The 13778-nt window shown below is 46.8% G+C and overlaps 1 protein-coding gene across 2 annotated transcripts in view; it reads right to left on the reverse strand.

Moving 5' to 3' along the window:
• Positions 1–5983: 5983 nt before the first annotated feature.
• Positions 5984–13778, reverse strand: part of LOC116504537 — a 17518-nt gene continuing 9723 nt past the window's right edge. For both annotated transcript variants that reach the window (XM_032211599.1, XM_032211598.1), the window contains exons 3-6: positions 13050–13778; positions 11069–11204; positions 7919–8677; positions 5984–6389 (exon numbers count right to left, since the gene is read on the reverse strand). The exon at positions 13050–13778 is cut by the window's right edge and continues 217 nt beyond it. In XM_032211599.1, coding sequence (XP_032067490.1) covers positions 6001–6389; positions 7919–8677; positions 11069–11204; positions 13050–13778 — 2013 coding nt within the window. In that variant the 3' untranslated portion in view covers positions 5984–6000. The remainder of the gene's footprint in view (positions 6390–7918; positions 8678–11068; positions 11205–13049) is intronic.

Raw genomic sequence — 13778 nt, forward strand, 5'->3', positions numbered from 1 at the left:
GGTTTTGGAACGGAGGATTTTCTCCTTGCGGTCAACCACAACAACCACATCCTTTTCCTGCCAAAAGATGGCTATCAGCGTTCCAACTAATGCACCCATTCAGAATAGAATTCTGAGGCAGATAAATTCAGATTACAGGTTAACAGAATTGGAAGGGTCCTGTTAGGTCCCTTCCAACCCCCACCCCCACCCAAGCAGGAGACCCTACACCATTTCTGACAGATGGCAGTCCAGTCTCTTCTTGAAAGCTTCCAGTGATGAAGCTCCCACAACTTCTGTTCCTTTGGTTGGTTGTTCTCACTGTCAGAAAGTTCCTCCTTATTTCCAGATTGAATCTCTCCTTGGTCAGTTTCCATCCATTATTCCTTGTCTGGCCTTTCAGATGGTTTGTAAAATAGCTTGACCCCCCCCTCTCTGTGGCAGCCCCTCCAATATTGGAAGACTGTTATCGTGTCTCCCCTGGTCCTTCTTTTCACTAGACTAGCCATGCCCAGTTCCTGCAACCGTTCTTCATATGTTTTAGTCTCCCAGTCCTCTAATCATCCTGGTTGCTCTTCTCTGCACTTTTTCTAGAGTCTCAACATCTTTTTTATAGTGTGGTGATGAAAACTGGATGCAGAATTCTAAATGTGGTCTTACTAAGGCTTTATAGAGTGGTATTAGTACCTCACTTGATCTTTTTTTTTAAATATATTTTTTATTCTTTTTAAACAAAACAACACATACAAAACAAAGCAAGAGAAGAAGAAAAAAACCCCAACTTTCCTCCAATTCATCAAGCATGTCGTTTGGTTACAAGTTTTTATGCATCAATTTTTAAGATTAAGATTAACATCACTGGTTAAACTTAACTGAATATTTTGCTGTCATTGAGCATCATGTGTTCAAATTACCATTAATATTCTTTCATTTGTACCAATCCTTATTTCCTTGAATTCATAATTATCTATCAAATAACAATGAGTCTTTAAAATATTATAATATCTTCTATCTCCAAGGAGAAAAGGCAGAAATTAGAACAAAGAATTCCCATTAATTTATAATATACATTCATATTTTCAATTGACCACAATGTCACCAATCATCCAGAGTTCCAAAAATAGTTTTCCATTATTAATTATTAATCCATATAGTGGTTAAGTATTTCAGATCATATGTATATCAATTGTTCATTACATCATCATTGGTCTGTTTAATATACAAAGATATTTCTGATATAAAATGGTTGCTACATGCAATTATAATAAAGTGTTCAAATCATCCCACTCTTATACATTGAGATCATTATGGTCCTTTATATATCATGTAAATAGTGCTCTATATCATAACAAGAAAAGAAAAAACTTCATAAGAATAACTGTAACTTTCTATTACTACATAAGTAAACAGTTTCGTTCCCAGATTTTTTTATATAACGATTGGTAAAACAAGTCCCATACTTTATAATATTGCTCATCCTCTCGGTCTCTAATTTCAAATGTAAGCTTACTCATTTCGGCACATTCCATTATTTTCCGAATAGTTTCCTCCTGTTATGGTACTTTCTCTCTTTCCAATTTTTGCCAAATACAATTCTAGCAGCTGTTGAAACATTCACAATCAGATATTTCAAGACCTTGTTGTATGGATCTTGAGCCTATTATTTAGCCAATTTAGTATCATTTGCAAATTTGTTATGTTCCCCTTCTATTCCCTCATCTAAGTTGTTTATGAATATATTGAAGAGTTCTGGGCTTAAGATGGAATGTTGTGGTACCTCACTGCTTTCCTCCCTCCATGTAGATGTAGACCCATTAAGTACTACTCGTTGAGTACGGTTTGTCAGCCACTTACCAATCCATCTGATGGTGATACTATATATCCCACTTTTTTCTAGCTTACCGAGAAGTAGATTGTGATCTACTTTGTCGAATGCCTTGCTGAAGTCTAAATATATAATGTCCACAGTATTTTGCTTGTCTACTTAGTCACTATGTTGAACAATGAAGTAAGATTGGTTGGGTTGGGGACCTGTTCTGACACCCTCCTCCGTCCAGTAATGAATGCTGAGACAAGCTTAACTGAAATTTCACAGCACTTTATTAGTAGGAAACATAAACCTCGGTGGCTGAAAGCCAAGCACAACAAACAGATAAGAACCTTGGCAGCAACTCAGACTTCAACAGAGACAGATAACAGTTTCTCCAGTGTTACGAATGAAGTTGAATCCTGAAAAACCAGACTCCTCCCAGTCTCTCCTTAAATACAATCTTGAGAGGAGCCTAATTATCTTTTGTAACTGCGTAGCTGTTCTCTCCGTCGAATCCAGGACCACCTCCCTTGTCTCCTCATCACTACTCCAAGGCATGACGTCAGGAGCACACTCCCTTCTGCTTTCACCGCTGCTGCATGCCTCAGGCACCTCCTGGTGGCCAACCAGCCTCTCTGTGCCCTGCTCAGAGTCGGAACCCTGTCCAGGGTCCTCCACCTCTTCCAGAGCCGACTCATAAGGACCCTCGCTGGCAGAGTCTGGTGGCAGCTCCAACGGCTCCTGCTGGGCCACAACAAGGACCCTTGTCTTAAGGCTACTAAAGGAGGCGGCAAATGTGATCTTGGAACCACCGAACTTAAGCCGCAGATTCATGAGAAATGAACAGGGCTATTACTAGAAGCCAGCAATGGAATTCAATCTCATGATTAACATGTCAAACAAACAGTCCATCCTACTCCATGCGGTTTTCGTTTGATGGGAGTCCACCACTCAGAATGCCCCCTGCATCTTTATGAGATGCAACAGGAAGCAAACAAGAAACTTGGTTGTCTGACAGAAAGGGCCAGATAGTCCTCGATTTACGACCATTCATTCAATGATGGTTCCAAGTGATGATCGCATCGGGAAAAAAACGTATCTATCTTTGAAATGACCACCATTGCATAACCTCTTTTGTCCCAGGATCGCAGATCGAGCTCTTGGCCAACCAGCTGGCATTTACAGCACTTGCGGTGTCTATCTTGATCATGATTTTGCAACCTTCCCAGCCAGCTTGATGAACGACAAGAAAAACGATTGTAAAATCAAGTATGGTCTCACTTAAAGACCATATTGCTTAGCGACTGAAATTCCAGGACCCAGTCGTAAGTTGAGGATTACCCATAATGGCTTAGGTGGGCTTTGAGGAGAGGCTTCAAATTAGCTGTTCTGACCGAGGCTTCCCAAGAGCATGAAGCAAACTCCTTGTCCCAACAAAAACCCCTTGTATTAATTGACTGTGGATTCTGCTCATTCACATCCAGCAAAGTCTTTCAAGGGAGGATTTACAGTCACAGACCTTATCTGGCTTGGAGAGCTGCCAGGCCGATATCTGCAAAACTTGGCCAGGAGTCTCGGAGAGTCACGAAACAATTAAGCGAACTAATTGTCTCCTGCAAACTCCCCTCCCCCTTTGCTCCTCTTTTATATCCTCTGGGAGGGGCCATTCATCATCCACCTGGGCCTTACTCCCAAGTCGACCCGTTTTTTTAGCTGTCCCCTTCGTCTGGCGACTCTGTGCATGCACACACTGGGAACAGGCTCCAGCTGTTCGTCTGCCTCACTGATGTCTGACTCTGAAGGCAGCTGATAACTGTCAGACAGCTCTCGCCCCCTCTCTGCCTCCAACACAGAGCCCCCACCCCCCGACTCCAGGACTGGCTCATCTTCCTCCCCAACCTCCTCAATGTCTGAATCTGCTGGCAGGCCACAACATTAGCATTGTTGTTTTTTATGATCTATTGAGAGTGGTGGGAGAGGCGTGTTTCAGGCTGGAAATCCGTGCACACTTACCTGAGAGTAGTTAAAACAATTTTCACTTCCAAATAAAATCCCTGTGCATTAGAACCAATGTTCTTCTGGGAAATGAAAACAAATTTAACACCTATGGAGGCTGCAAGCCTTTGGTTTTTTTATGCCCCTTTCACAGTGCTGAGTCGCAACCCCCATCATCCACATCTGGACCCCCATCATCCACAACCAATAGCACTGTGATTGGTGTAAAAAACATAGATATTTCCAGTTGTGGATAATGAGTCCCTGATGGAAATACTAGTAGTTCTCGACTTACGACCATAATTGCCCCCAAGATTTAGGTCGCTGAGAGAAACATTTGTTACGTGAAGTTTGACTTTTCTTGTCGTTGTTAAGGGAATCATGGCATTTGTTAAGTTAGTAACACGGTTGTTAAGTGAATCCAACTTCCCCATAGACTTGGCTTGTCAGAAGGTTGCAAAAGGGGATCACATGGCCCTGGGCCCAAGCAAACGTCGTAAATATGAATTATCTTAATTTTGATCATGGTAATCATGGGGATGCATTGGTCAGAAGTGTGAAAACGGCCATAACTTTAGTGCCATTTTTTCAGTTCCATTTGTAACTTGTCACTAAATGAACTGTTGTAAGTTGAGGACTACCAGTAGATCCTATAATGTTTGGGTTAATGCCTGACATTGAACTCAAGGTGGATTGTTTCTCTAGAAAAGTTTTTTTTTTCAAACCTCAGGAATTTTAAGGTATGTGGACTTCAACTCCCAGAATTCTATGCTATGCTAGCTGGGGAATTCTGGGAGTCGAAGTCCACACATCTTAAAGTCCCCAAGTTTGCAAAACTCTTAATCAGATGAATTTGAAGATCTCTCTCAACACTTATTTTTCAGAGTAAAAGATGCACCAAGATTTTGAAGAGGCAAATAATTTCCCCTCATTTCTGCCCTCCCTAGCCCCCAGGAGCACTCTGCAAGCCTCCTAAAGGCTATGCACGGCCATTTTGGTGAAGGGGGCAGGGTTTCAGGTGGCAAAAAAATGTGGTATTCAGTGTATAAGATGCACCCAGATTTTCAGCCTCTTTGTTGAGGGAAAATGGTACATCTTATACTCCGAAAAATACGGTACATTCCATGAATATTTGTAAAGTAGATTTGTGGAACACTCAATGTCTCCTTTTCTTCTCATATCTTCTAAGAATTTTGCGCAATACGATCCAGAAGAGCACCAAATCAAGTTCTCGGCACTTCTATTCTCTACCATAAAGCCCACCAGCTCGTGAGATCAACTCATCAGCCCTAACCTCCTCCTAAGAAAATTGTGTTGGGCATACACAGCACCCTTTAGAGTTGGTGTGCTGGCCTAGAGGTGGAGCTCTCGCCTCACAATTAGGAGGCTGCGAGTTCAATCCTAGGTAGAGGCTGATATTTTTTGTTCTGGGTGCACTGAGAATATAATCTGCTGAATGTAACTCCGCATTGACGACAGGGAGGGCATCTGGCCAGTATTCACTCAGCTCCAATTGATTGCTGAGACTCCACCCCGCAAGGGATTATGGGGCAATTAAAAGATGATGATACGCAGCACCCTTTGGGCACAGGTGTCAAACTCGACTGTCACATGACATCATGTGACTTTTTTGCCTTTGTGGATCCGGGGTGAGCATGGCCTGCATGCAGGGATAGGCTTCAAAAAATTTAGCAAGGGGCGTGGCCTAGTTGACCTTCTCCACTACAACATGTCTTTTCCCGGATGTCTTTTCCCTCCCCAGGCTCCAGAGGCTTTCTTTGTGCCTCCGGGAGGGCAAAAACGGCCTCCCCAGGAGCCCGTTTCTGGCCTTCCCAAACTTCCGGTAGGCCCGTTTTTCACCCTCCCCAAGTTGCCGCACACGCCCTGCACTTACCTGCATCCAAAATGGGCCACATGGGGGCTCCTGGGAAGGGTGGGCGAGGCCAGCCAGGAGTGGGATTTGGGGGTTATCCAAACTGCACAGAATCGTAGCTAGAGGTTCTCTGGAACCCCCAGCAGCCCACCCTTGCCTGTGTGTGACGCGTCCGGCCTACGGGCTGCCAGTTCGACACCCCTGCTTTACGAGATCTTTACGAGGGCAGGGGAGGCAGTTGTACAATCACACAATTCCGTGTCTCCTCTCACAGCAACCCACACCCCACCCCCCCTAGGGAAGAACAGAGTAGCCAACTGCGTGTCACCTATTGAAAGCTCATTTATTGTGAGAAATAAGTGCTAATAATCTGATCCCGGACTTCTACTCCCTGAGGATCTTGTTCGACCAGGCTGTCGGTCTCCAGGTACGGAGGCACAGGGACCTCAGTGTCCACCCCTTGTCCTCCATTGATGATAGGCAGCTGGCGTCTCAAGGCCATGTTGTGAAGCATGGCGCAGACTACAAAAACCTTCGCCACTTTCTCCGGCCGGAGCATCAAGCGCCCCCCTGTGGAGTGAAGGCAGCGGAACCTCATCTTGAGCTGCCCGAAGGCCGTCTCCACCACCCTCCGCGTCGTCTTGTGGGTTGCGTTGTAGCGCGCCACAGGCTCGGGGCCGTCATCCGCGTGCGGCGTCATGAGGAAAGGCCGCAAAGGATAGCCCGAGTCGCCTGTGGAAGAGAGGGAGCAAGGGTCAGCACACAAGGGCATAGGTAGTCCTCAACTTATAAACAGTTCATTCAGTGACTGTTTACAACGGCACGTATCATCGTTTTTCACACTTATGACCATTTCAGCATCCCCAGGGTCACGGGATCAAAATTCAGACGCTTGGCAACTGACTCATATTTATTCAATCAATCAGAATAGAGCTGGAAGGGACCTTGGAGGTCTTCTAGTCCAGCCCCCTGCTCAAGCAGGAGACCCTACACCATTTCAGTTAAGTGCCTGTCCAGTCTCTTCTTAAAGACTTCCAGTGATTAAGCACCCACAACTTCTGTTATACTGGTTAATTGTCCTCATTGTTAGGAAGTTTCTCTTTAATTCCAGGTTGCTTCTCTCCTTGATTAGTTTCCATCCATTGTTTCCTATCCTGCCTTCTGGGGCTTTGGAAAATAAACTGACTTCCCTCCTCTTCATGACAGCCCTTCAAATATTGTAATACTACCCTGGTCCCCCCCTAGTCCTTCTTTTCTCTAGACTGGCCAAACCCAAATCTGCAACCCTTCTTCTTATGTTTTAGCCTCCAGGCCTTTAATCATCTTTTTTTTTGCACTTTTTTCAAAGTCTCAACATCTATTTATTTATTTAGGACGGTTACAGAATCCTGGAATCATGTGATTCCCTTTTGCCACCTTCTGACAAGCGAAGTCAATGGGAAGTCATATTCACGTAACGATCATGTTACTTAGCTTAACCACTGCGGTGACTTGTTTAATTGCCGTGGCAAGACAGATCGTAAAATGGGGCAAAGCTCACTTAACAACTGTCCCACTGAGCAAGAAAAATGTTGGGCTCAATTCTGGTCGTAAGTTGAAGACTACCGTACTAGGGGAATTCACTCCGCCTGCCCATGTGTTGTGGCCCGCCAGCAACTAGCAGAGCTGGCAGCAGATTCGGACAGTGAGGAGGTTGGGGAGGAAGATGGGCCAGTCCTGGAGTCTGGGGAAGGCTCTGATAAGGGCTCTGTGTCGGAGGCAGAGAGGGGGACAGGGCCGTCTGACAGTTATCAGCTGCCCTTGGAGTCAGACATCAGTGAGGCAGATGAACAGCTGGAGACTGTTTCCAATGTGCACATGGGCAGAGTTGCCAGCAAAGGGAACAGCTAAGGAACAAGGGCTGACTTGGGAGTAAAGACACAGGTGGACGGTGAATGGCCCCTCCCAGAGGAGCAAAAGGGGAGTGGAAATTGAAGGAGACAATTAGTTCACTTAATTAGTTCATGATTCTCAGAGACTCCTTGCCAGGTTTTGCAGATATCAGCCTGGCAGCTCTCCAAGCCAGATAAGGTCTGTGACTGTAAATCCCTCCCTTGAAGGACTTTGCTGGGTATGAATGAGCAGAAATCACAGTAAATTAATAAAAGGGTTTTTTGTCGGGACAAGGAGTTTGCTTCATGCTCTCGGGAAGAGTCGGTCAGAACAACATGTCCCAACCGTCCCTGCTTCAAAATGGACAGCTCACCCCAGGAGGTGCTTACCCAGGAGCCACCCCTTCCCTTCTGGCCACGACTCCAGCAGCCTTTGCAATTGGGAGAGTTGGAAGATCCGCGCGTCGTGAACACTTCCGGGGAACTTGGCCAAGACGTGAGTAAAACAACCCGAGGCGTCGCAAGTGGCCTGCACGTTGAGGCTGTGGAAGTTGTGGCAATTTCGGTACAGGGCCGGCATGTCTGCGGGGGCTATGATAGGCACGTGGGTGCAGTCCACAATCCCAATGACGTTGGGGAACCCCGCGATGTCGAAGAACGCTTCCCTGGTCCGCCGCAGCTCCGAGTCCGTGGTAGGAAACGTGATGTGCTCGTGGACGTGACGCAACATGGCCTCCAGGAACGCATCCAAGCAGCGGCTGACAGAAGACTGGGACACCCGCAGATTATCTCCCGTCATCCGCTGGAAGGAGCCGGTGCCGAGAACCTGGAGGGCTATCAGGACTTTTTGTAAGGTCGGGATGTGCCGCCGACTCGCGGAGGCCCCGTCCAGGTATGGGGCCAGGAGAGTGCACAGGTCCTGGATGGCCTGCCGGTCCAGCCGGAAGCGGGTCAGGCACTCCTCGTCAGACACCTGGAGCTCGTGGGTGCGCATCCGGATGAGGCGGGTTCTACGGGGAGGCCGCCGGCTGTGGAGCTCGAGATTGGTGGCGTAGACCAGGTCCAGCAGGCCTTCGTCATCAGAGCTGCCCTCTTCTGGATAGAGGGGGAGAGGGGGCCCTCTTCGCGGTTCCACTTGCCTGAGAGATCCTGTGGGGCCAAGCAGAGGAAGGAGAAAAAGACGTTGGCAGCTTATTTTATTTCTTGGATTTATATGGACTGTTAGAGCTTTATATAGCCTTATATTTATTATTTACAATATTCTATCATGTCTATTCTCTCTATCTATATCTCTGTCTGTGTCTGTCTGTCTGTTGGTCTGTCTATCTGTCTATTTATCTGTCTGTCTGTCTATCTCTGTCTGTCAGTCTGTCTATCATCTATCTGTCTGTGACTATATCTATCTAACTATCTATCTATCTATCTATCTATCTATCTATCTATCTATCTATCTATCTATCATCTATCTATCCATCCATCTACCTCCGTCTGTCTGTCTGTCTATCATCTATCTGTCTGTCTGTCGGTCTGTCTATATCTATCTATCTATCTATCTATCTATCTATCTATCTATCTATCTATCTATCTATCTATCTCCGTCTGTCTGTCTACCTATCTCTGTCTGTCAATCTGTCTCTCATCTGTCTATTTATCTAGCTATCTCCACCTGTCTGTCTCTATCTATCATCTATCTTTCTATCTATTGTCTGTCTGTCTATGTAACTATCATCTATCTGTCTATATCTACCTATCTGTCTATCATCTGTCCATCCACCCATCCATTGTCTGTCTGTCTGTCTGTCTATCCATCTATCTCTAATATTTGTATTTATTTATGCAGTAAATAAATATAAATATGTTGTTTTGAAAGAAAAGACTGATCACACCAAATATCCGTTTGATCTGGATTTCTCTTCTGTTCATTTTCTTTCCATTTTGTTAACTGATTAAAAACAAACTATTAACACTTCTATTTCTGAAAGCATTCTTAATTTACAGCATTTTTGCACAACTGTCTAAAACTTTTGCACAGTACTGGATATACCCGCGTGTGGGGAAATGCTCAATCCATTTAAGTACAGGTAGTACATGACCTCAGCTGTGATCAGAATGTTCAGACACTGAATGAAGCCATTGTTGAAAGAATATCAGGATAACAGAGTTGTAAGGGACCTTAGAGGTCTTCTAGTCCAGGGTTCCCCAATCTGTAGGCCACAGCCTGGTATATTTGCAACCAGGCCCCACTTGCACGAGAATGAATGCTCACCCACCCTTCCCACAAAAACCCTTCCCTTCCCCCCTCCCTCACCCTCCTTGCTCTGGGCTGCCAACCCAGAAAGGTTGGGGGACTGTCTTCTATTCCAACCCCATGTTCAAGCAAGATGCCATGTAATTGCTTCACTCAATGATTGCAACCCCAGCATTCCCAATTGCCGTCATTGAGTGGAGAGAATGAGAGAGCCGCTTGCCAGAGGGACTCAGCCCCAGGTGGGATTAAATTCTTGTGGAGGCAGAGGTGCCCTCTACAACGGTCTCAGTTTCTCATGGGGCCCCTTGGGAAAATTAATTGCCCACCCATATTTTAATGGAGCATGTCTACTACGTCCATAGAAAAGGATCAGCTCCCCTGGGGAACAACTTGGCAGGAACTGAGGCTTTGACTGTCAGGCCTGCAGTTATATCCCTTTTAGGATCTTTGGCCTACCACACTCTCTCTTATTTCATTATGTAGTTGGGAAGAGGGAATAGAAAGGAGTAGAATTGTGGAATGTGTTGTTGTCATTCTTTTCTAGAAGCCCAAGGTCATCTTTTGTCTCCGCACCTCTGCACCTGACCGGAAGCAGCTGGGTGGAGATGGCAGCGTGGAAGAAGAAGATTGACCATGTGATGGATTTGTGGGTGTGGGGACAAGATCATGAACTTTCAACTGGGTGGGAATCCTAGGTAACTTTCAGAATTGGGATTCCACAGATGTGCCAAGATGTCTGACTTATGAAATTGGAACTTTAAGGATCGTTTTGCCTTGGACTCTGATTTAATTCTGCATGATACTTGGAACGCTGACATTGACATTCTTAAGAACCTCTCATATTGTTCCTCCCTCCACATCACCCTAAGGCAGTCCTCAGCTTACGACCATAATTGGGATTGGAACATCCATTGACAAGTGATGCAATTGTTAAATAAATTGTGCACAACTTTACGCCCATTTTCGCTGTGATCATTAGCAGCATCGCCGTGGTTGAGTGAATCATATGGTCGTTAAGTGAATCCTGTTTCCCTCTCCGACTTTGCTTTTCAAAAGCCCCCGAAGAAGGTCACAGATGGTGATCACATGGGACACTGCAACCGCTGAAAACACACTCCAGTTGCCAAACACCCCAATTTTGATCATTTGACTGTACAAAGATTGCAATGGTCGTAATTCCCCATCCCGGCTGAACAAAAATAGAGAGCTACAATTGAGATTGGCTCCAAGGACCAAAACAGGCCGAAATAAATCAAGATGGGCCCTGGAACCGAGTGAATTGGGGACATTACCTAAATTGCTGTGTTCCTCTTCGTCAGTTTCCCGCTTGGCTTCTCTGAAAAGGGGCTCTGGCACAGCGACGGACGGAGACTGTTCTGCCTCGGCCTCGGGAGAATCCTCATTATCCATCTCAAACAGCCCAAGCACCTGAAACAGAACAAGATCCAGAACATATGACGAGTGGTTGCAGGAACTGGGTATGTCTAGTTTGATGAAAAGAAGGACTAGGGAAGACATGATAGCAGTCTTCCAATGTCTCAGGGGTTGCCACAAAGAAGAGGGAGTCAAGCTATTCTCCAAAGCACCTGAGGGTAGAACAAGAAGCAATGGGTGGAAACTGATCAAGGAGAGGAGCAACTTAGAACTGAGGAGAAATTTCCTGTGAGAACAATTAACTAGTGTCATGATGGCAAATCTATGGACAAATCTATGCCACAGGTGGCACTCAGAAACTTCTCTGCGGGGAGGGGGGGGAAGGGGGAAATATAATATGTGTTAGATCTTAAAGCACATGATTGCACTTGTATACTGTGGCTCTTTAATGTTAGGGTAAAAATAGGACAAGCTGAACATATTGATAGACAATAGAAATACACTGAAGGGAGGAGTAGAGGGAAAGAAGAGAGAGGGGTAGAGAGGGTGGGAGAGAGGATTGGAGGTAGGAGGAAAAGGAAGGGAGGGAATGTAGTGGGAGAGAGGAGTGATAGAGGGGGAGGGGAAGTAGGAAGTAGAGGGGAATGTTGGAAGGAAGAATGAAAGTTGGAGGGGGGTGAAAGAGGGTGTATGGTGGGTCAAGGTGGTATATTGGGTTTGTATCCTGGGGGGTATTGTCTATAAAAGGGAGGGCTATGTTTATTATTCAATGTTATATGCCCCGGTTATGCACAGTATACATGTGATTGTATGGAATGAAAAGGGAATAAACATTTTTTTTTTTTAAAGAAACTTCTCTGTGGGCACGTCAGCTGTCGCCCCAGCCCAGCTTCCCGCATGCGCTCGCGCCTCCCGCCAGCCAGCTGATCTTCTGGTCCCTGCTGTACATTAATGGGGGGCAGGGCATATGTGGGTCCAGGTGCAGGAGGGCTGGTGAAATTCAATTTTTTTTACTACCAGTTCTGTGGGCGTGGCTTGGGGGGCATGGCAGGGGAAGGATACTGCAAAATCTCCACCCCACTGGAATGGGATAGGATCTCCTGCTTGAGTGAGGGGGCTGAAACTAGAAGACCTCCCAAGATCCCTTCCAGCTCTATTCAGACTGATTGATTGATAAAGGGACACTTCAGAGAACATGATAAAGGGTGAGCGTTACCACAGAACAGCAATCATCCCAGAGGCATTCATATACCGTATTTTCAGAGTATAAGACGCGCCAAGGTTTTGAAGAGGCAGATTTTTTTAAAAAAAAAGGTTTTTGCACTCTGCAAACCTCCCGAAAACGGGCCCGTTCCCCGCGCCAAAAAAGTGGCATGAATAGCCTTTAGTGAGCTTGCAGAGTGCTTCTGGGGGTGGGCCCCCCCAAAACGGGCTCGTTTTTTGTCAAAAAACCCCTGCATGCATAGCCTTTAGAAGGCTTATAGAGTACTCCTGGGAGCTGGGTGGGGGACAAAATTGAGCAAAAAACGTCCCGTTTTTCACTCGTTTCTGCTTTCCCCAGCTCCCAGGAGCTCTCTGGAAGCCTCCTAAAGGCTCTGCGTGGCCATTTTGGTGAAGGAGGCAGGGTTTCGAGAGGCCAAAAATCTGTATTCGGTGTATAAGACGCACCCAGTTCCAAAAGGGGCCATTGCTCCCCACCTCTGCTATATAAATAAATCCCAATCGCTCAGGAGCGACAACAGAGCAAGGCTGATGCCAGTTGGGCTTTTCGGGACCCTCTTTGGAGACGGTGACCCACGGTTCAATGGGGAGGGGGGATCCAGAAGGACTCTTATCAAGCTCCTTGGCTCCACCTCCCCCCCCCAAAAAAAAACCCTCCTCCCAAAACCACGTTCTTACTTGCTGTTCTTTCCTCTCCACTTCCCGCTGCATCTGCAGAAAATCCTCAGCCAAGGAAGCCGCCTGAGAGCAGGTCTCTGGCTCGTGTTCCCGGACCCAGCTCTGGATCTCCGGGGGCAGAATGGCCAGGAACTGCTCCAGGATCAGCAGCTCCAGGATCTGCTCCTTGGTGTGTCTCTCCGGCTTCAGCCACCGGTGGCAGAGGTACCAGAGCTGACTGCAGACCTCGCGGGGACCTTCGGCCTCCTGGTAGCGGAACTGGCGGAAGCGTTGGCGTTTCATCTCCATGCTGGCCGAGTCGTCGCCCAGAATTTCTTCCTTCACTTTGACCATCCCCGATTCTCCAATTTCCCCCACGTCCAAGAGGCTTTGGGGCTCGGAGCTTTCCTCGCTGAGGACCACAGGGTGCCGGCTGGCCCGGCCACCCCTGGGCCACAGGCGGGTCACTGCCGGCCCCTCGGCGGAGGGAGAGAATCGCCGCCGGTCTTCTAACTCGGTGGGGCGCAATAGATTCCTCCACCCCGAACGTGGGGAACGACTGGTGTTGTGATGCACTTTGTGCTGGGCTGTCCTCGCTTTGGGCAGCCTCTCGTTTTTTTCTCGAGATCGGCGAGAAGCCACCGCTTTGCCCCTCCACCTTTCCTCTGGGTCCGGCGTTTCGGGTTCCTCGTCTTCCATTTTTGCTCCACGGTGAGCCCCCTGCTCTGAGGGACCTTGGAACTGAAGGCT

Source organism: Thamnophis elegans, chromosome 2, assembly GCF_009769535.1.
Source record: "Thamnophis elegans isolate rThaEle1 chromosome 2, rThaEle1.pri, whole genome shotgun sequence".
In the NCBI taxonomy this organism is placed as follows: Eukaryota; Metazoa; Chordata; class Lepidosauria; order Squamata; family Colubridae; genus Thamnophis; species Thamnophis elegans.